This window comes from Odocoileus virginianus, chromosome 11 (genome assembly GCF_023699985.2).
Source record: "Odocoileus virginianus isolate 20LAN1187 ecotype Illinois chromosome 11, Ovbor_1.2, whole genome shotgun sequence".
NCBI lineage: Eukaryota > Metazoa > Chordata > Mammalia > Artiodactyla > Cervidae > Odocoileus > Odocoileus virginianus.
The window spans coordinates 4625628-4650541 of NC_069684.1; the positions used below are offsets into that span (position 1 = coordinate 4625628).

Consider the following 24914-nt stretch of genomic DNA (forward strand, 5'->3'; position numbering starts at 1 on the left):
AAATCTTTTTTAAAAATTAAAATAGAAAAAGGAATTGTTACTGATACAGTACTGTGTTAAACATAAAAGTACATCTCCCTGAAAATGAAAAAGTCATAATTTGGGGGTTACATAAATAGGAGTAAGAAATGAGGATGCTATATTAATGCTATTCTCAATGCTAGTTATAAATAATATACCTAATAAACTCATGATTTGAAGGAGATAGTTAAAAGTTAATTTGAAACCACTGACGATTTAAGAATTTTAAAACTATAGGAATTAACTAGAGGAGAAAGTTATTAAGGGCTGGCTTTGTAACTGCATTAAGTTTTTTTAAAACCATTGATTTATTGTAATTACTTGATAACCAGTGATTTTGGAATTCTCATCTCTGGATATCTCACAGTTGGTTAGAATTAGGAACAAATCCCTCTGCCCATGGAAAACTAGGGAAATGAGCTCTGTTACAGATTAAGACAATACTTAACGGAAGTTACGAAATTAGATGGAGAAATCATTTGAAGCAGAGGTCCACCTACTTTTTTGGTAAAGGACTAGATAGTAAACATTAAAGTTTGTGGGCCCATAATAATGGGCCATAAATGTTGTGGGCCCGACATTCCAGATCACAAGCACTCAGCTGTCTGTGGTAACATGAAAGCAGCCACAGATAAGGTATAAATAAAAAGATTGTGACCACATTCCAAGAAAATATTATTTACCAAAACTGTCATTGTGCTATTTGTCCCCTCTGTTGCTCAATGCTTTTTTCCCTTGTCTTCACTTCCTTGTAATTCTGAAGTACTTTTATTACCCATTTTCCCCTTAGTTTGTTAATTGCATATTCTTTCAGTATTCTTTTCGTAGTCACCCTGTAGATCACAGTGTGTGTTCTTACATGATTAGACTCTATCTCAAGTTAGTCCATCGTCCCCTTTCAGACAATCCAGAGACCTTACAATGCCTCATCTCTCTCCCTTTATGCACTGCATGTGTTTTAATTTTCATACACTCTAAATGACATAAGACATTATTGTTTTGTTATTTTGCTTTAAATAACTTGTATTATTTATTTTACTCTTCACTCCTTCCTGTGTTACCATTCTTCAACCTGGAATCATATTCTTTCTGCATGAAGAATTCCCTTTTGTGCATATCTGCTGGCACCAAATACTTATAGGGTTTGATTTTCTGAAAATGTTTTTATCCTTTTTACTTTATGAAGAACATTTGGCTGACTGTAGAATTTATGTTAGTGGTTATTTTTCTTTTAATATTTTAAATGTCATTTTTTCCTCTTTGACCTTCTCCAGTTTTTGTTGAAAAATGTACTGTCAATCTTATTGTTGCTCATTTAAAAGGAATTGCTTTTTAATCGGCTGCTTAAGATTTTTCTTTTATTTATTTTTGATAGTTTTTTATAGTGTGCCCAGATGTGCTTTTTTTTCTCTTTTGTATTAGTATTTTTCGAGCTGTGTAGAACTTACTGCGTCTATGACTTGATGCCTTTCATTTAATAAGATTGTCAGCCATTTTTTCTTTGAGATTCTGCTTCTGACGTATACTCTGTTTTCTTTCTGGGGCTCTGGTTATATGTATATTAGACTGTTCACTTTGTCTTGTGTATCTCTTATGAAAGTGGCTTCCAGTACAAGCTTATGATGTTACAGCTGTGTAAGGTGAGAAGAATGACCCAAGCTAAAATGTCGGTGTTAGTAGGGCTCCATTTCTTTCTGGAGTCGCTAGGGAAGAGCCTGTTCCCACTCGGTTGGATTATTTATTGACTTTCAGGAGTAGGATTGAGGTTCTAGTTTGTAAGTTGAGATCTTCCTGGCTTCCAGAGGCTGGCACATTTCCTGAGTCCCGGCCTCCTCTTCCTGTTTTCAGAACCAGCAGTGCGGGTTTGAGTCCTCTTGTCATAGCTGTCTGACCCCTTAATCTTCAGTTATCACTGCTTTTAAAGATCTGTGTGATTAGATTGGGCCTACCTAGTTAATCTCCCCACTTCAGGGTCTTTAAGCTTAATCATATCTTCAAAGTCCCTGTCTCCATGTAAGGTAACAAAATCATTCCTTTTGGGGATTAACCAACCACCCTGGCTACTTTAGGAATTTATAATGTTAATAGGAAGGAATAGTAGGAAGTCTCCAACTACAGTGTGAGAATCTGACTCAGGGACAGTCGAAAACTGGCTTCCTTATTCTAGATCCTGATCAACTCTCCTTATTTTAATCTCAGGCTATAGACACCAGTATTACTACTTCTTGTTCCAATCCAAAGACCCAGGTTAATCAGAGTTGCTGTTTTAGTTTTTATCCTTCTTGATAGGAAGGCATCAAATGCTCTAGTTTTACAACTTCTTTAGGGGCTATAGTGAGAGCAAGCCTTAGAAACAATAGCCTAAGTTTATCAGGTCCTCACCGTGTGCCAGTATAATGCTAAGCACTATTATGTACATTTCTCATTCAGTCCTTTCACCAAGTCTGTGAGGCAGGTTCTGTTAACAGGTGAGGAAATTGTGCTTGGAAGTTGGGGAGTTTGCTCCAGGTTTGCCTGGTAAGTGGTACTGCTAGAATTCAAACCCAGGTCTTTCTGATGTTTGACTTCATTCTCTTTACCAGTTACTATACTGTCTCCACTTTGTGGTAGCATATGTTAATTGCTTTTATTAAGTTCTTGTAAGTATTCACATGGAAAATTTTCTGCTTAATTAATATTATTGTCTTAACTGAATGTATTTTACAGTTAATTTCATTTGTGTTCAAACAGGTGAAAAACCATACAAGTGTCAAATTTGCAATCAATCTTTTAGAATTAAGAAAACTTTAACAAAACACCTGGTCATTCATTCTGATGCCCGGCCTTTCAATTGTCAGCACTGTAATGCAACATTTAAACGGAAGGACAAGCTGAAATACCACACTGACCACGTTCACGGCATAAAGTCTCCCGAGGACCCTCTCAGTGCTTCCGAGGAAACACTTGTATCCTTGCCGGTAGAGTACTCATCTGATGACAAAATCTTTCAAACAGAAACAAAACAATACATGGACCAGCCCAAAGTCTACCAGTCGGAAGCCAAGACCATGCTACAGAACGTGCCTGGCGAGGTGTGTGTCCCCGTGACGCTGGTCCCGGTGCAGATGCCCGACACGCAGGGGGACCTGGTGCGCCACACCACCACCCTCCCGCCCCCCGCGCACGAGATCTTGTCACCACAGCCGCCGGCCGCCGATTACCCTCGAGCCGCCGACCTAGCTTTTCTGGAGAAATACACGCTTACTCCTCAGCCTGCAAATATAGTTCACCCAGTCCGACCCGAACAGATGCTGGATCCTAGAGAACAGTCTTACCTCGGAACGTTACTGGGCCTTGATAACTCCACTGCTGTCCAAAACATGTCTAATAGTGAGCACCATTCATGAGCAAATCCAGACATTCCACAGACTTCTTCAGCGGCTATGCACAGTGGTGGCCTAGCGCTGACGGCTTTTAAATTAGTGGGGCTGCTATTTTTTCATTTTCTCTATAATAGTTTCTCAAGTCCTCAGAAGCTTTTCCAATCAAGAAAAATATGTATCTCTGTTTACTGAACATATTTGAATATTTGGACCCATTTTGAGGTATATAATGTTTGAAATGGACATTTTGTGATTTTTTTTAAAAAAAATTATTTAGTGCTAATTTTTAACTTTTAACTCTTTAACTTTTCAAAACGATCAGCTGTTGACATTATGGGGGTATTTGTTTTTAAACATCAGTGGAAGTTTTTATTCTCCTTTAGTCTCATTCCTCTTTTCTCCTTTCCTCATCTTCCAAACAAATGTTAAGGAACATACAGCCTTTAAGAAAGAATGTAAGAGTGTACTGATAATTGCAACTGTTCCTTATCCTGACTTAAGTTTCATGATTATTCTTCCAGATTTTTAAGAAATGAAATTAGGAATTTGAATTTATAAGAAAGTCTTAGGACAGATCTGTGTTGTTTTTTCATCTGGCCATAATTTCAGTTTATCACTGTTCTTTAGTCTTTTGACAGACTCAAGACCAGAAAGCTTACTAATGTAGGATTAGCTTGTTAAATGAAATGTAGAACTGAAATAATTAATCCAAATGGTTGGTTTTTGCCTGTGCTTCAATTATTATGAATAAGAAATGCAAATACAGATGTAGGCATTAAAATATACAAGTTGAAAATGTGTTAAAAGCAAAATATGGCAGTTTTAACTAGATATTTTTTAAAGTAAGTTTGTTTGTATTTTGCCATTTATTTCAGAAACATTAACAGTATATCAGCATATATCATCATCTAACTAATTAAAATTCAGTTAACAAGCCACTTTTGGTCTCATTTACCTTGACCAGCTGTAACTCTGGAAAATAGAATCTAGAGATTTTTGTTTAATGATTAGAACCAGTGCCAACAAATTACAAAATTCTTGTCTAACTGAACTGAATGTTCATTTACTTTAATTAGAGGGAACCACTCCTTGTGTACAAATATACATGTAACCTAGATCTTTATTTTTGCTTTACATATAACCCTAATGTCTGTGATTATCCTTAATTTTTATTTTTGTATGAGACAAAAGTTGAGGACTTGGTAAAAGGAAATAGCAGTTGGAGCAAAACCTCACTGATTAAAATTAAATGAGGAAAAAAAATCAGTCAAAATTGTGAAATACCTTAAAGATGTGCACTTTCCATACTCTGAAGTCAATTTAAACTTAAACTAGGATGTTTCCTAGTGGAGCTGCTCGAAGGATTAGAGACTAGGCAGGGTTGATTTATTATTAGCATGTCATTATGTAAACTACTGGAAAATAGCAATTTTAAGAGTTTTCTATTTCAGTTTTGTTTACACTCCTAATTGCTTTAAGCACTTTTTTTGTGTGTAAACTGTAAAGTCTGGCCCAGCCCTTGTGAAAAAAAAAAAATCACAAATAAAATAATGAAGTTTAGCAAAAAATTTTAACCACTTAATAATGTGGAAACTTGTTTGCTGAAGCACTTAAGAAATAAAGGTACTTTGCAGGAATATTTACCAGACTAGAGGAAATTAAAAAAAAAAAAAAAAAGTTGAGAGTTGGGGCAGTTAACCAAAGTAGCTCATATAACTAGTAAAGCCAACCTGAGTTTTGCCTCATTTGTTGAAGTTTGGTTATAATTCTCCTATGACTGATAGATACAAGCAATGTATCAATATTCTTTTTAAAGCATTCTTACTTTTGTGTGGAAATGTTGTGTCTAGGGTACTTAACATGATAGAACTTGACTATATGAGGTACTATTATTTTGTCTTTAAAACTGACTTTTAAAAACATATCTCTTTATGATTTTTATCATAAAGACTTAAAAGAGTTTTAACTAAAAGACTTACTATGATGAAAAGAAATCATTTCTAAAAATGTACCCTGCCTTTTATATTTAAAACAATGTAGAAAAGTTTGGACTTACACAAAGGCAAATAGTATATATGTGTATGTGTGTGGTATATTATATGTTCAGTAGCAGAAAAAGAGGGTGTTGGATTTTCACATTCAAAAGAATACTTTGCTTTTTGAAGGTATTGACTTTAGGGTTCTTTTAATAATAATCTCCTAATGCTTTATATAATTTGATTGTAGGAATTGGTTTACAGTATAGAACTTTTCTTGAATACATCTCTTATATAAGGTGAAACATAATTATATTTACTTATTACTGTAGATAACTTAAACTTGAAAAGTAGTTTACTGTTTTATAAAATGCTTTCACAGTTATCTCATTTAAACCTCATAGCCAGCTCTGAAGTAGAAAGGGCATGCTGTATTCCCATGTTAGAGATGAAGAATCTGAGGTTAAGCCTGCATCGTTAATAAGTGGCAGAGCTACTAACAGGCGAAGAAATAGAGCATTAATGAATGCTCTCCAGGTGCCAGGCACTGCATTCTCTCATGTAATCTTAACAACAGTCTGGGAGGTAGGTGGTATGATTCTTATGAAGAAATAGTCTCAGCGGGCAAGCAAATCTGCTGCCTCTAATCTCCAAATCAGAATATAAGAAGTCTTACAGTTGTGAAAACCTCATGGATTTGGGCAAACTGAATGTATATATGAGTTTTTGAAGTTGGCACAAAAAATATGAAATGAGGCCTGCTCTTTTCAGTTAACTGTTTGTCACATTTGATTTGGAGTATCTGGGACAAATGCTCCATTAACTCTAAAATCCATGAATTCTGTAACTATACTTAAAATTTTGAATCTTGCAACTAAGATCAGCCTCATTAAGAATTTTTTATTTTATGAGCATAATTTATTGTTTTAAATTAATGTTGTAGCTGATAGCAGTTAGCACTTATGTAAATTGAATAATTTATCAAATGTAGAAATTTGTTAACCTAATCCATTTTTACTTAAACGCGCCAAAGATTTTTAGTAGGTTTTAAAATAGTTTAAAAGAATTTAAATTCTTTGTTGTTTGAATAAATATTTGTCCAAAGAAGCACAGTTGAAGTCCTAGGATTATGGATTTTCTAAAAAAAATCATTAGTTTGAATACTAAGATTAAGTGTTTGTGTTTATATGTATTAGAAATAAGAACAGAAGAAAATACTCTGGGAATAGTCATACTGACAAACCAATTACAAGTAAGAATACTCTGGTTTCCTCAGTTTAATTAATTGAATGTTATCTTTTAAGTGGACACTATTAATTGCTAAATAATACTAAGCTTATTTTTTACACTACACTATTAAAATAATTTTGCCTTAGAATTTTTTTTAGGACAAACTGAAGATTTTTTTGTAACAAACCCCACCTATTTTTTTGCAGCCTAAAATACCATTTAAGATTAGGGTTTATTCTTCATGCCAGCAAGATTTCACTAGCTATGAAGGCAGTGATCTTTGCATACTTTTAAGTAACTTAGTCATTTATTGAAGAGGAGTAGCAAAAATAGGGTTTTAAACTGGTGCTTTACTAATTGACTTCCTTTAAAGTGATGGTACATCATGAAGTAGGTACACTAATAATTTTCTGTCAACCTTAAAATTGTCAAAACATCTTTGCAGAGTGAGTGACTGTAAGCTATTAGTTAAGGGCTAGTAGGTATTTAAATATCATTCATTGCTTTCACTCTGTAATTGACAAACGAATTAAAGACACCATTAACTGGTGCGTGTCCGTATAAGTTTGCATTCCCTTCTAGCAAATCATTCTGCTGTATCATTGGTGGAAAGTCAGATGTGGAGCATCAGCTCTGTGACAGTGTCCTTTTGTCCACGCCCAGTCATCCCTAGATTGGATACTTCGTGCCTTTTCAGTTCGAGGTAGCAATTTGTAGTAGCTTGGAGTTGACTCTGCTGGCTAGATTGTGCTGGTTAATAAATGATTGTGATTGTTTTGTTATTGTTATGAGTCTTGTGTTTGTGTTGCCTGCTGGTCAGGCAACAGTATTTTTTTTTTTTTTAGATTGCTTTATAATTTTGTAGGGAAACTGGCATCAAGTACTAGTATGAATTTTTTTTTTAATCTTTACTATTGTGGCCTTTCTAAGTTACTGCAAAGCCACTCCGGGGCCTGTCTCTAGATGCTCACTAGAGGAATCTGACAAGTAAAATGAGCAGTGTGTCTGCCTCTCCATCTCCTCCCATCTCCCACCTTTTCTTCTGAATAATCCATTACCAAACCACCCTGCTCTAAAAAGCAGCTTCTTTTCTCAGTTTGCCTAAAGCTGAGCCAGAGGTGATGGTTTGAGATGAGTCTCTAAAAAGCAGCAACATCCCAGCCAACTGACAACTTGAGTTGATGAACTCAGGAAAAATTAGGACTTTTGAAGTCATACGTGGATCATTCTAAGATCAGTGCCAAATTTTAAATGACGCAAAATGTTTTTTTTAATAAGCAGCAAGTCGCATTTCTAAAACCTGTAATAGTGTTAATGGTAAATGTCACTTACTATTAGGCTGAATAATGGATAATGTGAGAATAATTTTCTAGTAATTTCTAGGAACCACAGACAATTGTTTTTCGGTCCTCCCCTTTCTTTTGCACATTCCTCTCTGTAAAGTCTATAGTGGATTTTTGGGGAGGGGGGACCATTCCCTGTTTTCCTCAAAAATTATTTCTACTTCAAGGTACTTTTATTCTGGACTAGTAGCGCGGTTTCTGTGCTTCCTCTGGCAGTGGCCTTCAGAAGGCAGAAGTAACAACAGTAGGTCACGTGGAGGATGAAGGGAAGGGCTGGTGGAAGGAGTATCTGCCCTGTATTTACTCTTCATCTTTCAACTTGCTGTGCAGTGATCTTCAGTCTTTGACTGTTGAAAAATCCCCAAATAGTTTGAATTGAGCCTCTATAGCCATTCATATAAAGAGAAAATAAGAATTATATTCAGAGAATAGAGGTTATACAAAATGGATATGTCTTTTTGTTCCACTTTTTTCCCCCTAACTTCTTAGGTAAAGAAGTAATTTTGGTGCTCTTATAACTGCTAGAGATTCTAAAATATGTCTTGAATGAAGAATGTGCACACTTATTGTTATCTCACCCTGCTTGGTATTCCTGCTTTATGATTACACAATTTTTATTCCTTGTAACAATCGGACTGTTCTTATCCCTGTGGATAAAACTATTACAGCTGATGAGTGAGGCTGCCAAAAATGAGCACAGAGGTGGGCACTTGGATTATGAGATTTATGATGTACATTAAAGTGGAAATGCCTTTGAACCCTGTTTCCAGTCTCCAATCTTAAATTTTGTTTTTAATCATTAGAACTTTTAAAAGCAGTTACAAAGAAAAATCTACAATACCGAGACTCATTACTTTGTCAACTGTGTGTAAAGTATCTTGTGAGTTTTATAGATATTTTGACTGTCTTGTGTTTCCTGAATACCAATGTCTTTATAGAAAAATTCAGTTCTCTGTGAAGACTAGGAAGTGTGTTGTATGCTGAATTAGTTCTTTGTGTTGTTTTGATATTTAAATAAAGTTCTTTGGTCCTAATAAAGCATATCTAGGTTTTATTGAACACATTTTCACAGCATGACAATGCACAGTGCTCTGCATGCCTCCTGAAAAATTGAACGAAAAGACAGCACATAAAAAACCAATCTCTTTTTACCATTGTATATCCTTGCCTCCTTCGTCGAAGATAAGGTGACCATAGGTTCATGGATTTATCTCTGGGCTTTCTATTCTGTTCCATTGATCTATATTTCTGTCTTTGTGCCAGTACCATACTGTCTTGATGACTGTGGCTTTGTAGTATAGTCTGAAGTCAGGCAGGTTGATTCCTCCAGTTCCATTCTTCTTTCTCAAGGTTACTTTGGCTATTCGAGGTTTTTTGTATTTCCATACAAATTGTGAAATTATTTGTTCTAGTTCTGTGAAAAATACCATTGGTAGCTTGATAGGGATTGCATTGAATCTATAGATTGCTTTGGGTAGTATAGCCATTTTGACAATATTGATTCTTCCAATCCATGAACACGGTATATTTCTCCATCTGTTTGTGTCCTCTTTGATTTCTTTCATCAGTATTTTATAGTTTTCTATGTATAGGTCTTTTGTTTCTTTAGGTAGATATACTCCTAAGTATTTTATTCTTTTTGTTGCAATGGTGAATGGTATCGTTTCCTTAATTTCTCTTTCTGTTTTCTTAGTGTATAGGAATGCAAGAGATTTCTGTGTGTTAATTTTATATCCTGCAACTTTACTGTATTCATTGATTAGCTCTAGTAATTTTCTGGTAGAGTCTTTAGGGTTTTCTATGTAGAGGATCATGTCATCTGCAAACAGAGTTTAACTTCTTCTTTTCCTATCTGGATTCCTTTTACTTCTTTTTCTGCCCTGATTACTGTAGCCAACACTTCCAAAACTATGTTGAATAGTAGTGGTGAGAGTGGGCACCCTTGTCTTGTTCCTGATTTCAGGGGAAATGCTTTCAATTTTTCACCATTGAGGGTAATGCTTGCTGTGGGTTTGTCATATATAGCTTTTATTATGTTGAGATATGTTCCTTCTATTCCTGCTTTCTGGAGAGTTTTAATCATAAATGGATGTTGAATTTTGTCAAAGGCTTCTTCTGCATCTATTGAGATAATCATATGGTTTTTATCTTTCAATTTGTTAATGTGGTGTATTACATTGATTGATTTGCGGATATTAAAGAATCCTTGCATTCCTGGGATAAAGCCCACTTGGTCATGGTGTATGATTTTTTTAATATGTTGTTGGATTCTGTTTGCTAGAATTTTGTTAAGGATTTCTGCATCTATGTTCATCAGTGATATTGGCCTGTAGTTTTTTTTGTGGCATCTTTGTCTGGTTTTGGAATTAGGGTGATGGTGGCCTCATAGAATGAGTTTGGAAGTTTACCTTCTTCTGCAATTTTCTGGAAGAGTTTGAGTAAGATAGGTGTTAGCTCTTCTCTAAATTTTTGGTAGAATTCAGCTGTGAAGCCATCTGGTCCTGGGCTTTTGTTTGCTGGAAGATTTCTGATTACAGTTTCGATTTCCTTGCTTGTGATGGGTTTATTAAGATCTTCTATTTCTTCCTGGTTCAGTTTTGGAAAGTTATACTTCTCTTAAGAACTTGTCCATTTCTTCCAAGTTGTCCATTTTATTGGCATAGAGCTGCTGGTAGTAGTCTCTTATGATCCTTTGTATTTCAGTGTTGTCTGTTGTGATCTCTCCATTTTCGTTTCTAATTTTGTTAATTTGGTTCTTCTCCCTTTGTTTCTTAATGAGTCTTGCTAATGGTTTGTCAATTTTGTTTATTTTTTCAAAAAACCAGCTTTTAGCTTTGTTGCTTTTTGCTATAGTCTCTTTAGTTTCTTTTGCATTTATTTCTGCCCTAATTTTTAAGATTTCTTTCCTTCTACTAACCCTGGGGTTCTTCATTTCTTCCTTCTCTAGTTGCTTTAGGTGTAGAGTTAGGTTATTTATTTCAATTTTTTCTTGTTTCTTGAGGTAGGCCTGTAATGCTATGAATCTTCCCCTTAGCACTGCTTTTACAGTGTCCCATAGGTTTTGGGTTGTTGTGTTTTCATTTTCATTCATTTCTATGCATATTTTGATTTCTTTTTTGATTTCTTCTATGATTTGTTGGTTATTCAGACTATATGCAAATTGTCTCAGGAGCTAAAGACAACAGTAGTTTTCCTTTGTGTCTTCAAATCAGGGAAGAGTGAGATGTCAAAGCAGGTGAAGCTGTTGGTGTTTAAATCTGACGGTGCAGCGTCAGACTTCTTTCTTAACAAGCACTGGCAAGAGTATTTTCGGTGCAATTTAAGTCAGTCATGCTTTGACGAAAATGTTTTGAAGATCTGAAGTTTGTACCCTCTTTAACAAGTGGTGCTGGGAAAACTGGTCAACCACTTGCAAAAGAATGAAACTAGAACACTTTCTAACACCATACACAAAAATAAACTCAAAATGGATTAAAGATCTCAATGTAAAACCAGAAACTATAAAACTCCTAGAGGAGAACATTGGCAAAACACTCTCCGACATAAATCACAGCAGGATCCTCTATGACCCACATCCCAGAATTTTAGAAACAAAAGCAAAAATAAACAAATGGGACCTAATGAAACTTAAAAGCTTTTACACAACAAAGGAAACTATAAGCAAGGTGAAAAGACAGCCCTCAGATTGGGAGAAAATAATAGCAAACGAAGCAACAGACAAAGGATTAATCTCAAAAATATACAAGCAACTCCTCCAGCTCAACTCCAGAAAAATAAATGACCCAATCAAAAAATGGGCCAAAGAACTAAACAGACATTTCTCCAAGGAAGACATACAGATGGCACAAAAACACATGAAAAGATGCTCAACACCACTCATTATCAGAGAAATGCAAATCAAAACCACAATGAGGTACCATTACACGCCAGTCAGGATGGCTGCTATCCAAAAGTCTACAAGCAATAAATGCTGGAGAGGGTGTGGAGAAAAGGGAACCCTCTTACACTGTTGGTGGGAATGCAAATTAGTACAGCTACTATGGAAAACAGTGTGGAGATTTCTTAAAAAGCTGGAAATAGAACTGCCATATGACCCAGCAATCCCACTTCTGGGCATACACACCGAGGAAACCAGATCTAAAAGAGACACGTGCACCCCAATGTTCATCGCAGCACTGTTTATAATAGCCAGGACATGGAAGCAACCTAGATGCCCATCAGCAGACAAATGGATGAGGAAGCTGTGGTACATATACACCATGGAATATTACTCAGCCATTAAAAAGGATTCATTTGAATCAGTTCTAATGAGATGGATGAAACTGGAGCCCATTATACAGAGCGAAGTAAGCCAGAAAGATAAAGACCATTACAGTATACTAACACATATATATGGAATTTAGAAAGATGGTAACGATAACCCTATATGCAAAACAGAAAAAGAGACTCAGATGTATAGAACAGACTTGTGGACTCTGGGAGAAGGCGAGGGTGGGATGTTTCAAGAGAACAGCATCAAAACATGTATATTATCAATTGTGAAACAGATCACCAGCCCTGGTTGGGTGCATGAGACAAGTGCTCGGGCCTGGTGCACTGGAAAGACCCAGAGGGATCGGGTGGAGAAGGGAGGTGGGAGGGGGGACCGGGATGGGGAATACATGTAAATCCATGGCTAATTCATTTCAATGTATGACAAAAACCACTGCAATGATGTAAAGTAATTAGCCTCCAACTAATAAAAATAAATGGAAAAAAAAAAAAGAAAACCAATCTCTTGGAGCACAGGTATTAAAATTTTATTCACTTTTCATAAGCTAGATATAATTTCAAATATTTTCTATGTTAAATGTATAAATCATTAATATTTAGTGGTTTTTAATCTAACCAGTCCATCCTAAAGGAAATCAGTCCTGAATATTCATTGGAAGGACTGATGCTGAAGCTGAAACTCCCAATACTTTGGCCACCTGATGTGAATAATTGACTCATTTGAAAAGACCCTGATGCTGGGAAAGATTGAAGGTAGGAGGAGCAGCGGACGACAAAGGACAAGAAGGTTGGATGGCATCGCTGACTCAATGGACATGAGTTTGAGTAAACTCTGGGAGTTGGTGATGGACAGGGAGGCCTGGTGTGCTGCAGCCCATGGCGTCGCAAAGAGTCGGACATGAGTGAGCAAGTGAACTAAATTGAAGTGGGTAATTAATATATATTCAAACATTAATAACATATATTATGCTTGAAGCAGCCACCTGCTGTTTTTCCCCAAGGAGTCTTAAGTGCAGAAAACCTCATGGATGGGCTGTCCCCTGTGACAGTGAGGACCATCCTCACCGTTGCCCCTCACTCCTGTACACTCTGGTCATGGGAGGGGCCACTGCTGGTTTATAAAAGGCACAAGCTCTGTCACAGGACATGCCTGACCTTGCCAGCTGCTGTCTGCATCTGACACCATAATTCAGCCTCCGTGGGCAGCTGGTAGCTCAGTGAATCCCACGGACAGGAGTTCATTTCTGCGAAGCACGTCTTCCCACTGGAGTCAGTGCTGTGTGAGACACCTAATTCTCTACTGCTGTGTAACAAATTAGACCAATTATAGCAGACAGTGTTTTAAAATAGCAGGCATTTATTGCCTGCCAGGTCCGGTGGGTCAGGAGTCTAGTGACTGAGCTGGTGGCTCTGGCTCAAGATCTCCCCTGGAGCTGAGGTCAAAGTTCATGGCAGTGCAGTCTCTAGAGGCCATTCTGGAGCAGACTTCACCTCCGAACTCACATCTGGACCAGAGTTCCTCCCCACAAGGTCTCTCTCCACAGGGCTGCATGGTGATAGGCAGCTGGCCACTCCCCCTGCAAAAAATACAAAAAGTGAGAACACAAGATTTAAGCTGCAGGCTTTTATAATGTAATCTAGGAAATAGTATCATCACTTCTGCCACTGTGAACTCCTAAGTCCCCACCACTCAAGGGACACAAATTAAGCTTCCCCTCTTGAAAAGAGAAGTGGCTGAGAATTGAGACAAATTTTGAAAACCGCCACAGACTCTTTGGTTCCAGAAGAAGAATTCTACAGGCCCACGGGGAGGTTTAGCCCCCAGACTCAGCAAACGCATCCACGCCAGAGAAGACAGTACCGCCTCATCCACGACAGAGGGGTTAACGTAACCCGCACACCACAGGCAGCTGCGTGGTGCTGGGCAGGGCTGTTCCACTGAGGGTTCTGACTGGCCTTTGTTAGGAGGAAGGAGATCCGACACCTGAGCACGACAGGTTGTCCTGTTTGCTTGAGTTGTGAACTCCTTGGCCATGGATGCTCTCTGATGGGCATTTACTTGGGACACATTTTTTTTAACTTCCTGTCCCTATATTGGGAGGCCCTTTAACATACCGCTCCTCCCCAGACCTACTCATCACCAACTTTTCATTTTGCTTTTTCCAAACCTTTGACCAACTGCCCAATCTGTTGGCTGCTGCCTTTGAGTCAGCAGAGAGCCAACTCACATCTCCCTTTTGAGGTGGACCAGATGCACCAACGCAAATCCTGCTATTGAGAGTGTTGTCATCTACTCCTGAGAGAAAGATGAAGTGTAGCTCTACTCACATCTGGCCTACCACCCACATCCATACATCAGTTCAGCTGACTTCAGTCACTCAATTGTGTCCAACTCTTTGCAAATCCATGGACTGCAGCATGCCAGGCCTCCCTGTCCATCACCAACTCCCAGAGCTTGCTCAAACTCATGTCCATCGAGTCAGTGATGCCATCCAACCATCTCATCCATGCCGTGCCTTTCTCCTTCCACCTTCAATCTTTCCCAGCATCAGGGTCTTTTCCAATGCATTGGATCTTCGCATCAAGTAGCCAAAGTATTGGAGCTTCAGCATTAGTCCTTCCAATGAATAGTCAGGACTGATTTCTTTTAGGATTGACTGGTTTAATCTCCTTGCAGTCCAAGGGACTCTCGAGTCTTCTTCAACACCACAGTTCAAAAGCATCAGTTCTTCGGTGCTCAGCTTTCTTTATGGTCCAACTCTCACATCCATACATGACTACTGGAAAAACCATAGCTTTGACTAGATGGACCTTTGTCAGCAAAGTAATGTCTCTGCTTTTTAATATGCTGTCTAGGTTGGTCATAGCTTTTCTTCCAAGGAATAGGTGTCTTTTAATTTCATGGCTGCAGTCACCATCTGCATTAATTTTGGGGCCCCCCAAAATAAAGTCTCTCACTGATTCCATTGTTTCCCTGTCTATTTGCCACGACGTGATGGGACCAGATGCCATGATCTTAGTTTTCTGAATATTGAGCTTTAAGCCAACTTTTTCACTCTCTTCTTTCACTTTCATCAGGAGCCTCTTTAGTTCTCCTTTGCTTTCTGCCATAAGGGTGGTGTCATCTGCATATCTGAGGTTATTGATATTTAACCCAGCAATCTTGATTCCAGTTTGTGCTTTATCCAGTCTGGCATATTGCATGATGTACTCTGCATATAAGTTAAATAAGAAGGGTGACACTATATAGCCTTGATGTACTCCTTTCCTGACTTGGAACCAGTCTGTTGTTCCATGTATGGTTCTAACTGTTGCTTCTTGACCTGCATACAGGTTTCTCAGGGGCAGGTAAGCTGGTCTGGTATTCCCATCTCTTGAAGGATTTCCCACAATTTGTTCTGATCCACACAGTCAAAGGCTTTGGCATAATCAATAAAGCAGAAGTAGATGTTTTTCTGGAACTCTCTTGCTTCTTCAATGATCCAGTGAATGTTGGAAATTTGATCTCTGATTCCTCTGCCTTTTCTAAATCCAGCTTGAACATCTGGAAGTTCTCGGTTCATGTACTGTTGAAGCCTAGCTTGGAGAATTTTGAGCATTACTTTGCCAGCATGTGAGACGAGTACAATTATGTGGTAGTGTGAACATTCTTTGGCATTGCCTTTCCTAGGGATTTGATTGAAAACTGACCTTTTCCAGTCCTGTGACTACTGCTAAATTTTCCAAATTTGCTAGCATATTGAGATACTTTCAGAGTATCACCCTTTAAGATTTGAAATAGCTCAACTGGAATTCCATCACCTCTGCTAGTTTGCTCATAGTGATGCTTCCGAAGGCCCGCTTGACTTCACACTCCAGGATGTCTGACTCTAGGTGAGTGATCACACTATTGTGGTTATCTGGGTCATTAAGATCTTTTTTGTGTGTAGTTCTTCTGTGTATTCTTGCCACCTCTTTTTAATATCATCTGCTTCTGTTAGGTCTATAATGTTTCTGTCTTTTATTGTGCCCATCTTTGCATGAAATATTCCCTTGGTATCTCTAATTTTCTTGAAGAGAGCTCTAGTCTTTCCCATCCTATTGTTTTCCTCTATTTTTTTGCACTGATCACTGAGGAAGACTTTCTTATCTCTCCTTACTAGTCTTTGGAACTCCACATTCAGATGGGTATATCTTTCCTTTTCTCCTTTGCCTTTAGCTTCTCTTCTTTTCTCAACTATTTGTAAGTCTTCCTCAGACAACCATTTTGCCTTTTTGCATTTCTTTTTCTTGGGGATGGCCTTGATCAGTGCCTCCTGTACAATGTCACAAACCTCTGTCCATAGTTCTTCAGGCACTCTGTCAGATCTAATCCCTTCAATCTATTTCTCACTTCCACTGTATAATCGTAAGGGATTTGATTTAGGCTATACCTGGTCTAGTGGTTTTCCCTACTTTCTTCAATTTAAGTCTGAATTTCACAATAAGGAGTTCATAATCTGAGCTACAGTTAGCTCCTGATCTTGTTTTTGCTGAGTGTGTAGAGCTGCTCCATCTTTGGCTGCAAAGAATATAACCAATCTGATTTCGGTGTTAACCATCTTGTGCTGTTCATGTGTAGAGTTGTCTCTTGTGTTGTTGGAAGATGGTCTTTGCTATGATCAGTGCGTTCTCTTGGCAAAACTCTATTAGCCTTTGCCCTGCTTCATTTTGTACTCCAAGGCCAAACTTGCCTGTTACTCCAGGTATCTCTTAACTTCGTACTTTTGCATTCTAGTCTCCTGTGATGAAAAGGACATCTTTATGGTGTTAGTTCTAGAAGGTCTTGTAGATCTTCATAGAAGGGTTCAACTCCAGCTTCTTTGGCATTAGTGGTTGGGGCATAGATTTGGATTACTGTGATATTGAATGGTTTGCCTTGGAAATGAACAGAAATCATTATGTCATTCTTGAAACTGCACCCGAGTACTGCATTTCGAACTCTTTGTTGACTATGAGGGTTTGGTTCTCCTTGGATGGCAAACATCCTTCCATTAACCAGGATTTTTATTCCTTTATGAAATATTCAATGAGGACCCCCACCTTCTCAAGGTACAGACTGAGGCAGCGTGGGAGGAGGAGATATTACAGGACCCAAGTCATATTTGCAGGTTGTGAACTCTGGGCCCACTCAGCCCCAAGCTGTTGGACACTGCTGATTTGATAACGGAAGTTTGTTTGTCACAACCAGTGGTTTTGTTCTTTGGATTAGATCCCTGATGGCAAACTTCTTTGTAAAGGACCAGATACCAAATAGTTTAGACTTTGGAGGCCACACAATTTCTCCTGGAACTGTATTGTAAAAGCAGTCATAGATAATGTAAATGAATGGGCTCATTTACTGTGTTCCAATAAAACTTTAGTTGTATAAAATCTCAGACCCTCACAGTACCTGACAGCTATTTCTTGCTCATTAGATTTAATCAGCAAATGTCATCAATATAATGGACTGGCAGAAGGGGCTGACTCTGCTGGTAAGGGAGGTTTGTGGAAAGAATTACAAGTTCTCAGCCTTTAAAATTTTACCCCAATAAGATACATTTTCACAGGGTTCCACTCTTTCTCCTCAGCTAAGAGGCTGGCAGGGCTGGGTATTTAATTAGTGCTGCCACATTTACCAGAAGATGTGGGCTTGGTCCTTGGCCATACATTCCCTGAGACCACAGGACGTGAGGGGCTTCTTCAGAGCTCCTGTCCACACATTCTTGTTCTCAATATATGTTCTTAGTGGTACCTTCATTTTCTTTTTCCCTATGTATTCTCTCTAGGGTGTTAGGTAAAAACCAGATGACACTAAGCTTGGACAGTGTCCAGTGGATAATTTGAGGACTCAGGATGCTACCCCACCCTTTGGATTGTCATGGTGTGTTTCTTGCTAGTAAGAGTTTATCCCTGTGCTCCTCAAATATGAACAACTTAATTCAGAATTCTACCTGAAGAGGCAATTTCCCAAGGCCACTGTTGTATCAGCCAAGGTCACTAAGGAAATAGTTGGCCTTCTCCAATTTACTGTAATTCAAAGAAGCTTAATAAAGGGACTATTCACAAAGATAGGTCTGGGTTGCAGAGAAACAAGCAATAGGGTCTTATCCTGGGCCTAGTGACACTGTGGTGTCCCCACACCCAGATCTCCAATAGATGAGGGCACTTCTCCAGCTGCTTGTGACTTTAATGTGGAGATGGAGCCAGCTCAAGGTGGGTGAGGTGAGGGGAGTACCCTGGCTTACCTTTTTGAGTAAAACAGACGTCACAGAGTAAGAAACCTATGGATGTAGCAAATACAGAACACAGCCAGCATCTCACAGCCAAGAGCAGGCTGAAAAAGGGCGAAGGGTGGGAGTGGAGGGCAAACAAAAAATATTCAGTATAGTTCATTTTGGGTTTTTTAAAATTGTGCGTCAACAGTATTGCTTTGTGAAGAGAAACCTGTGAGGGGAGAACATATAGGAAAAAAATGTGTTCCTATCGTGTTAAAAAGAGTTGAGACAAATATTTCAGTGACTTAAGATTAAGAGTGCCTATATTTGCAATGTTAATTTGATGAATAACATTCACTGTACAAAATAATAAATATAAATTAAGTGTATTTAAAAGTTACTGTCATTCATTTAAACAGTTTGCTAAAAATGTATGTAGTAGCATTCTCCTTGTGCATCAGTCCTGAAGGATTTTTAAGAAATCTACATAAACATGTTTGATTAAATATCACTGAGGTAACAGGGCTACTTATTTAACTTATATGCAGAGTACATCATGAGAAACGCTGGGCTGGAGGAAGCACAAGCTGGAATCAAGATTGCCGGGATAAATATCAATAACCTCAGATATGCAGATGACACCACCCTTATGTCAGTAAGTGAAGAACTAAAGAGCCGCTTGATAAAAGTGAAAGAGGAGAGTGAAAAAGTTGGCTTAAAGCTCACCATTCAGAAAACTAAGATCATGGCATCTGGTCCCATCACTTCATGGCAAATAAATGGGGAAACAGTGGAAACAGTGGCTGACTTTATTTTTCTGGGCTCCAAAATCACTGCAGATTGTGAGTGCAGCCATGAAATTAAAAGACGCTCACTCCTTGGAAGGAAAGTTATGACTAACCTAGACAGCATATTTAAAAGCAGAGACAAAAAAAAAAAAAAGCAGACATTACTTTGCCAACAAAGGTCCGTCTAGTCAAGGCTATGGTTTCTCCAGTGGTCATGTATGGATGTGAGAGTTGGAATATAAAGAAAGCTGAGCACCGAAGAATTGATGCTTTTGAACTGTGGTGTTGGAGAAGACTCTTGAGAGTCCCTTGGACTGCAAGGAGATCCAACCAGTCCATCCTAAAGGAGATCAGTCCTGGGTGTTCATTGGAAGGACTGATGTTGAAGCTGAAATTCCAATACTTTGGCCACCTGATGTGAAGAACTGACTCATTGGAAAAGATCCTGATGCTGGGAAAGACTGAAGGCAGGAGGAGAAGGGGACGACAGAGGATGAGATGGCTGGATGGCATCACCGACTCAATGGACATGGGTTTGTGTGGACTCTGGGAGTTGGTAATGGACAGGGAAGCCTGGCGTGCTGTAATTCATGGGGTCACAAAGAGTCGGGCATGACTGAGCGACTGAACTGAACTGAACAGGGTTCAACATCAGGTCAAATTGTGTGTCAGTGAATACAATTTCCTATCTCCCTTTCCTCATTTTGGTTTTCCATTCAGGGAGTTTTCATGCATTCTGTGTAGCTGTACGCACATCCACAGGTTATTTTTTAAGTCTTCTGTCTTTAGAGGCAGCGCGGGGCAGCGGGGACAGCAAGAGGAGCCGAACCGCTGGTGCCCCTCCTGGCCTCGCCACTCCCAGTTGGCAGGAAGCCCAGCCTCGCTCTTCTGTGAATCACGAATAACGGTCCCTTCCCTCAGGGTGGAAGGGAAGCTGGAGATAAATACGTGCAGGGCTTAACACAACCCCTGGCAGAGAGTAACATGTAAGCTACAATCATTATTATCAGATATCTACAATTAAACTGAAAACCGAGAACTTATCTGTCGAGGGCCATGCCCATCAAGACCACCACTTATTAATTACTGGGAATCTCGGTTTTTGTTTGTTTACCTGGTTTTGCTCCCAGAATCCCGAAGTAAGAACCAGCAGGTAAATTACCGAGCCGCTGCACCGACACCACGCACTGATATCAGCACGTTCACACTAACTGTACATTTAATTTTCATTTCCCTCATTTTCTCCCTTTTGGGCCCAGGAAGTGGCGGAGCGATCCCGGGCGAGTACGTTGATCTCCCTCAAAGTACTGTGAGGGAATGACTGTGCCGGCAACCGCCAAGACAGCTGCATTTCCGGTGGAAGTGCTGTGACTCTCTTCGCTTCCACCAACCTGTTCACAAAACCGAAAGGCGAATTCTAAGCCTGAGCCCCAGCCTTCATGGGCCGCCGAGACGCCTCTGCCATCGCAGCCTCCTCAGCGAGAGCGACCCGCTGCCGTCGCCGCCACATTTAAATAAGGCGCCGTCTTCTCATTGGCTGGCACTGCTGCTCACCGATTGGCCCCGCTCGGAGGTGGGCGGAACCGGGGAAGCCCATTGGTGGAGACGGGAATTTTAAACGGGGCAAAACCCTTTCCCGGTTCGCTTCTCTCTCCAGTTTGTTTGTGCGTCCGGACGCCTTTCTGGGTCCTGGCAACTGGACGAGAAAGGGGGCGAGTTCTCTCTCGATCCCCGCAGCTCCTCGAGGGGAGGCGGTGGGCGTTCTTGCGGAGGCCGCTCGGAGCAGCCGGGTGTACCCAGAGGCCTCGATGGCGACCTGGCAGCGGGGGCGCGGCTGCTGGGAGTGGAGCCCGCCGGAGCCGAGGCCGCGGGCGGGGCCGAGGGGTCCCCGCGCTGAGGAGGAGGCGGTGTCCCCTGCCGTCCTGTCCCTCAGCCACTTCTGCAGGTCGCCCTTCCTCTGCTTCGGGGACGTGCGCCTGGGAGACTCGCGCACGCTGCCCCTGACCCTGGACAACCCCAACGAGGAGGCGGCCGCCGTGCGGCTGTCCCGCGGCCCCGCCGCCGAACGCGGCTTCACGATCCGGCCGAGCGCCTTCGTGCTGCAGGTAGGAGGGGGGTGCGGCCTCCCCACCACGCTCCTGGAGCCGGGCTCGGAAGGGGCAGGAGCGGACCTGAGGGAAAGCCGGGTGCTTCCCTCAGATGCTGGTGAGCCCCGGTCCCCGGGGCAAGAGGAGCCCGGGTGGGCGGGGACCCGGCGGTGACAACGCGCGCACCCGCGTCGGGCATCCTTCAGAGCACTTACCTACTTACCTCCCTTCTGTGACAGAGAAGCGTTTCTCATTGACTTAGGGCCTCGAGAAGATTGGCAGTTCTAGAGGAGTGGATGGCACGTTTAGAGTTAATATTCTTTTCTCTCATCTATTCATCCATCTATCCATCTACCTGTCTGCATTTAAGATTGCCAGGAGTACTCTGATTAGAGCAGGGTTTTTAAATTGCTTTCTGTCAGTCATCTTAATACGCGCTTTAGTTTCTAAAGGGAAACTGACTCCATGGAGTGTCAGAGTAACTACTCTGGTGAGCTTCGTTTTAGCCAAATAGCAGCAAAACCAAAAACACTTTCTCAGGGTTGTTTTCAACAAGTATGCACACTTTATTATTTTAATCTTTTTTTTTTCCTTTGCTGTAGTGTAGTTTTAATGGTGATTCAAATTTAATTTTGTGACTGCTGTTTCAAGGATTTCCAGGGTAACTTTTCTGCATTACATTGGCCACAGTAAAGCTCCCATTCCTGTCATAAAAATCCAGAGCATTTACATCCTTATTTGGACTGCAGTTAGATTGGTTAGAACCTCTGAAAGTGTGAGAAGAAATAAAATTAGCTGAGGGAGTCCCACTCCTTGTCTAAATAACCACTTCCTAAAGCCGTGATACGGAGAAGGAAATGGCAACCCACTGCAGTGTTCTTGCCTGGAGAATCCCAGGGACGGCGGAGCCTGGTGGGCTGCCTTCTGTGGGGTCGCACAGAGTCGGACACGACTGAAGCGACTTAGCAGCAGCAACAGCCGCAAAGCAGTGATACAGGGCTCTACGCTGAGGTCCATTGACTTAAGCACTGGTTCAGCTACAGTTAAGAACCTGCCATTCCCCTCTAGTTTATAAATGCTTGCTTTTCTTTTTGTGGGAAAACAAATACTTATTTTTTCTATCTACACTATACTTCTGCTTGTTCTTTTCTGTTTTGTGGGACTAAAGTTTTTTAATTTTGTTTTTTAGAATTGTACTTTTATATTGTAAAAGTTAACTGTTCTTTTAAACCATATATTTGTGGTGTTTTATGGTTTCTGCTTTAAAACAAAGCTTGTCTTTTATTAGCTGTTGATTTCCCTCAGCTTCAGGTTTGGGTGTGTTGATTCCACTCAACCACTAAGATAATACATACAAACGATAATGTTTACCTTTTACAAATTGTTCTCAACTCTGTTGGCTTATTTAATCCTTACAACAAACTCATGGGGTCATTATTTACATTAGAGGATAAGGCACCGCTGTCAAAGGGTTTGTGTGCAGTGGATCAGAGTTAGGCAGCTCGGTTCACTCTTCAGAGTCTCTATTTTCTCGACTGTTAGTTGGAAGTAATGCCAGCTAAAGCTGTGCATGGTGCTCAAATCAGAGAAAGCTTCAAGCAAAGATCTTGACTGTGACCTGAATAAATGTTCCCTTCTTAATTTTTAACAAGGAAATATGCTCAGAGGGTGGAAACATTTACACATATAGTTTTATTCTTGGCAATTGACACAGTTGGGATTCTCATCCAGGTCTTTAAATCTCGTGCACTTTCACTTATATTGATTCAAAGACAGGAGGCATAGTTCCATCCTAAAGACATATGTTAGGAGGATGAAGGGAACTTCTAAAAACAAGGAGACACTGCATCAGATAGGTACCAAGAAGGATGGGATGTTTTGAGGAGACTGGTGGTTCTAAATTTGAGGGCATCAGAATCACCTAAATGTAAAATACTTGGGGCCCCTCAGAGTCTGATTCCATAGGTGCAGAGGACAACTAGAATTTGCTTTTCTCAGAAGTTCCCAGGTGATGCCTCTGCTACTGGTCCAAGGACCACATTTTGAAAAGCACAATAGTAGAAAATACCTATGTGAACTTCCCTTATCTAAAACACACCCTTGGTGAATTAGCATGTCACCGTAGGCCTAAGCAGTATTTCTCTGAGATGCCTCAACCACTCACATCAGATTTGTCTGGATTGCTTGTAATATGGGAGATTTCTGCTCATCACTCCACACTTGCTAATGTGAATCTCTGGGGTTAAATACAGAAAACTGCATTTTAAACAAGATCTTTTGTATGCAGATGGCATCTCAAGAACCACTAGGTAAAGTGTTATACCTGCCAGAGAGTGACTTCACAGTTGGTATAAAAATAGGTCTACAATACAATGTATCTAGGCCTGAAAAGGAATGAAGACCAGAGACTCATTCAGGATATTTTTTGCAGAGCAGATTTATGGACGGCCCTTTTCAAGGATAAAACATTTTTTTTTTTTTTGCATCCTTCTTTGTATACTTATCTATTTTTTTTCCATGATACATTAAAAACTATTTTTCATTCTACTTTTTGCCAGGTACTGTGTGAGACATTCAGCTTATAAAATTGAGGACAAAGGGGAAAAAAATTTAAATGATTGTTTGGGTTTCTCTTACTCTCCTAATCATGCTTTTTAAAACTGTGATAATACTGGTGTGCTCAAATCTGCCCATGACAGCTGTCATGTAGGGGTTGTGTCATTTGGGTCTGAGTCTTCATAATGACAGTCAGTTAAAATCACCACCCGCCACACTGAACGCTTCCTTTGTAGCTCAGTTGGTAAAGAATCTGCCTGCATTGCAGATTCCTGGGTTCGATTCCTGGGTCCGAAAGATCCCCTGGAGAAGGAAATGGCAACCCACTCTAGTATTCTTGCCTGGAGAATCCCATGGACAGAGGAACCTAGCAGGCTACAGTCCATGGGGTCACAAGGGTCAGACACGGCTTAGCGACTAAAGCACATCTCACTGAATGGAGTTAAGCTGTGTGTCCGTCCTGGCTGTGTGTCACCTCCTGGTGAGCTATGAACAACCACAGATACCAGGGCCTGGCTTCAGCATCACTCCTGGTAGGCCATGGTGAGGACCAGGGCATCTTTACTTTCCACAACCCCCTCAAAGTGATTCCTGTAGCCAGGTGTGCAAATAATTTAACTGGATGGTTTAACAGACTCATTGGTGCCAGTTATGGGAATATGAGTTTCTGCTACAGATGAGTAGAAACTAGCATGAGGCCACTTGCACTTCTTTAATAAAACAAGCCATCCTTCTTCTGTCTGCAGTGAGTGTGATGCTATTTTGATCTGACTGGAAGACTTGGATGAACTGGCTTAATAGCAGCCCCAAAACTGACTCTGCCCCTCCCTCTCTTCACCTCTGGGCTTCTGAGACTGCTCTGTCCATTGCACTTATGGCCACCAGGGGGCGAGCCAGATCCAGTTAATAACCACGTATCTTCTGTTGTCACTGACTACAACTGTCATTTTCTGATTTGTCACTAATAAGGGTGTAAACAAAGACTGCAGAATCTTAGGACTTGAGGGAAATGATAAGTGATTTTGTTCACTGATTCCCAGCTTTTAAAAATTTCCTCCCCAAGA

The 24914-nt window shown here is 40.2% G+C and overlaps 2 protein-coding genes and 1 long non-coding RNA gene across 4 annotated transcripts in view; 2 read left to right on the forward strand and 1 right to left on the reverse strand.

Moving 5' to 3' along the window:
- The window catches only part of ZBTB41 (zinc finger and BTB domain containing 41), a 33558-nt gene extending 24588 nt beyond the window's left edge, over positions 1-8970 (forward strand). The window contains exon 11 of the mRNA XM_070473844.1: positions 2752-8970. Coding sequence (XP_070329945.1) covers positions 2752-3407 — 656 coding nt within the window. The 3' untranslated portion in view covers positions 3408-8970. The remainder of the gene's footprint in view (positions 1-2751) is intronic.
- A 4570-nt stretch (positions 8971-13540) lies between these two features.
- Positions 13541-21032, reverse strand: LOC139037420 (uncharacterized). Its single transcript, XR_011490209.1, has 2 exons — positions 20322-21032; positions 13541-13781 (listed from the first exon to the last, which is right to left on the reverse strand). It is a non-coding gene; the product is annotated as an uncharacterized lncRNA (long non-coding RNA).
- The window catches only part of ASPM (assembly factor for spindle microtubules), a 62706-nt gene continuing 58630 nt past the window's right edge, over positions 20839-24914 (forward strand). Inside the window, exon 1 of one of the 2 annotated variants that reach the window (XM_020916241.2) lies at positions 20839-21312. In XM_020916241.2, the coding sequence (XP_020771900.2) occupies positions 21016-21312 (297 nt within the window). In that variant the 5' untranslated portion in view covers positions 20839-21015. The remainder of the gene's footprint in view (positions 21313-24914) is intronic. The other variant, XM_070473846.1, reaches the window with a different exon arrangement.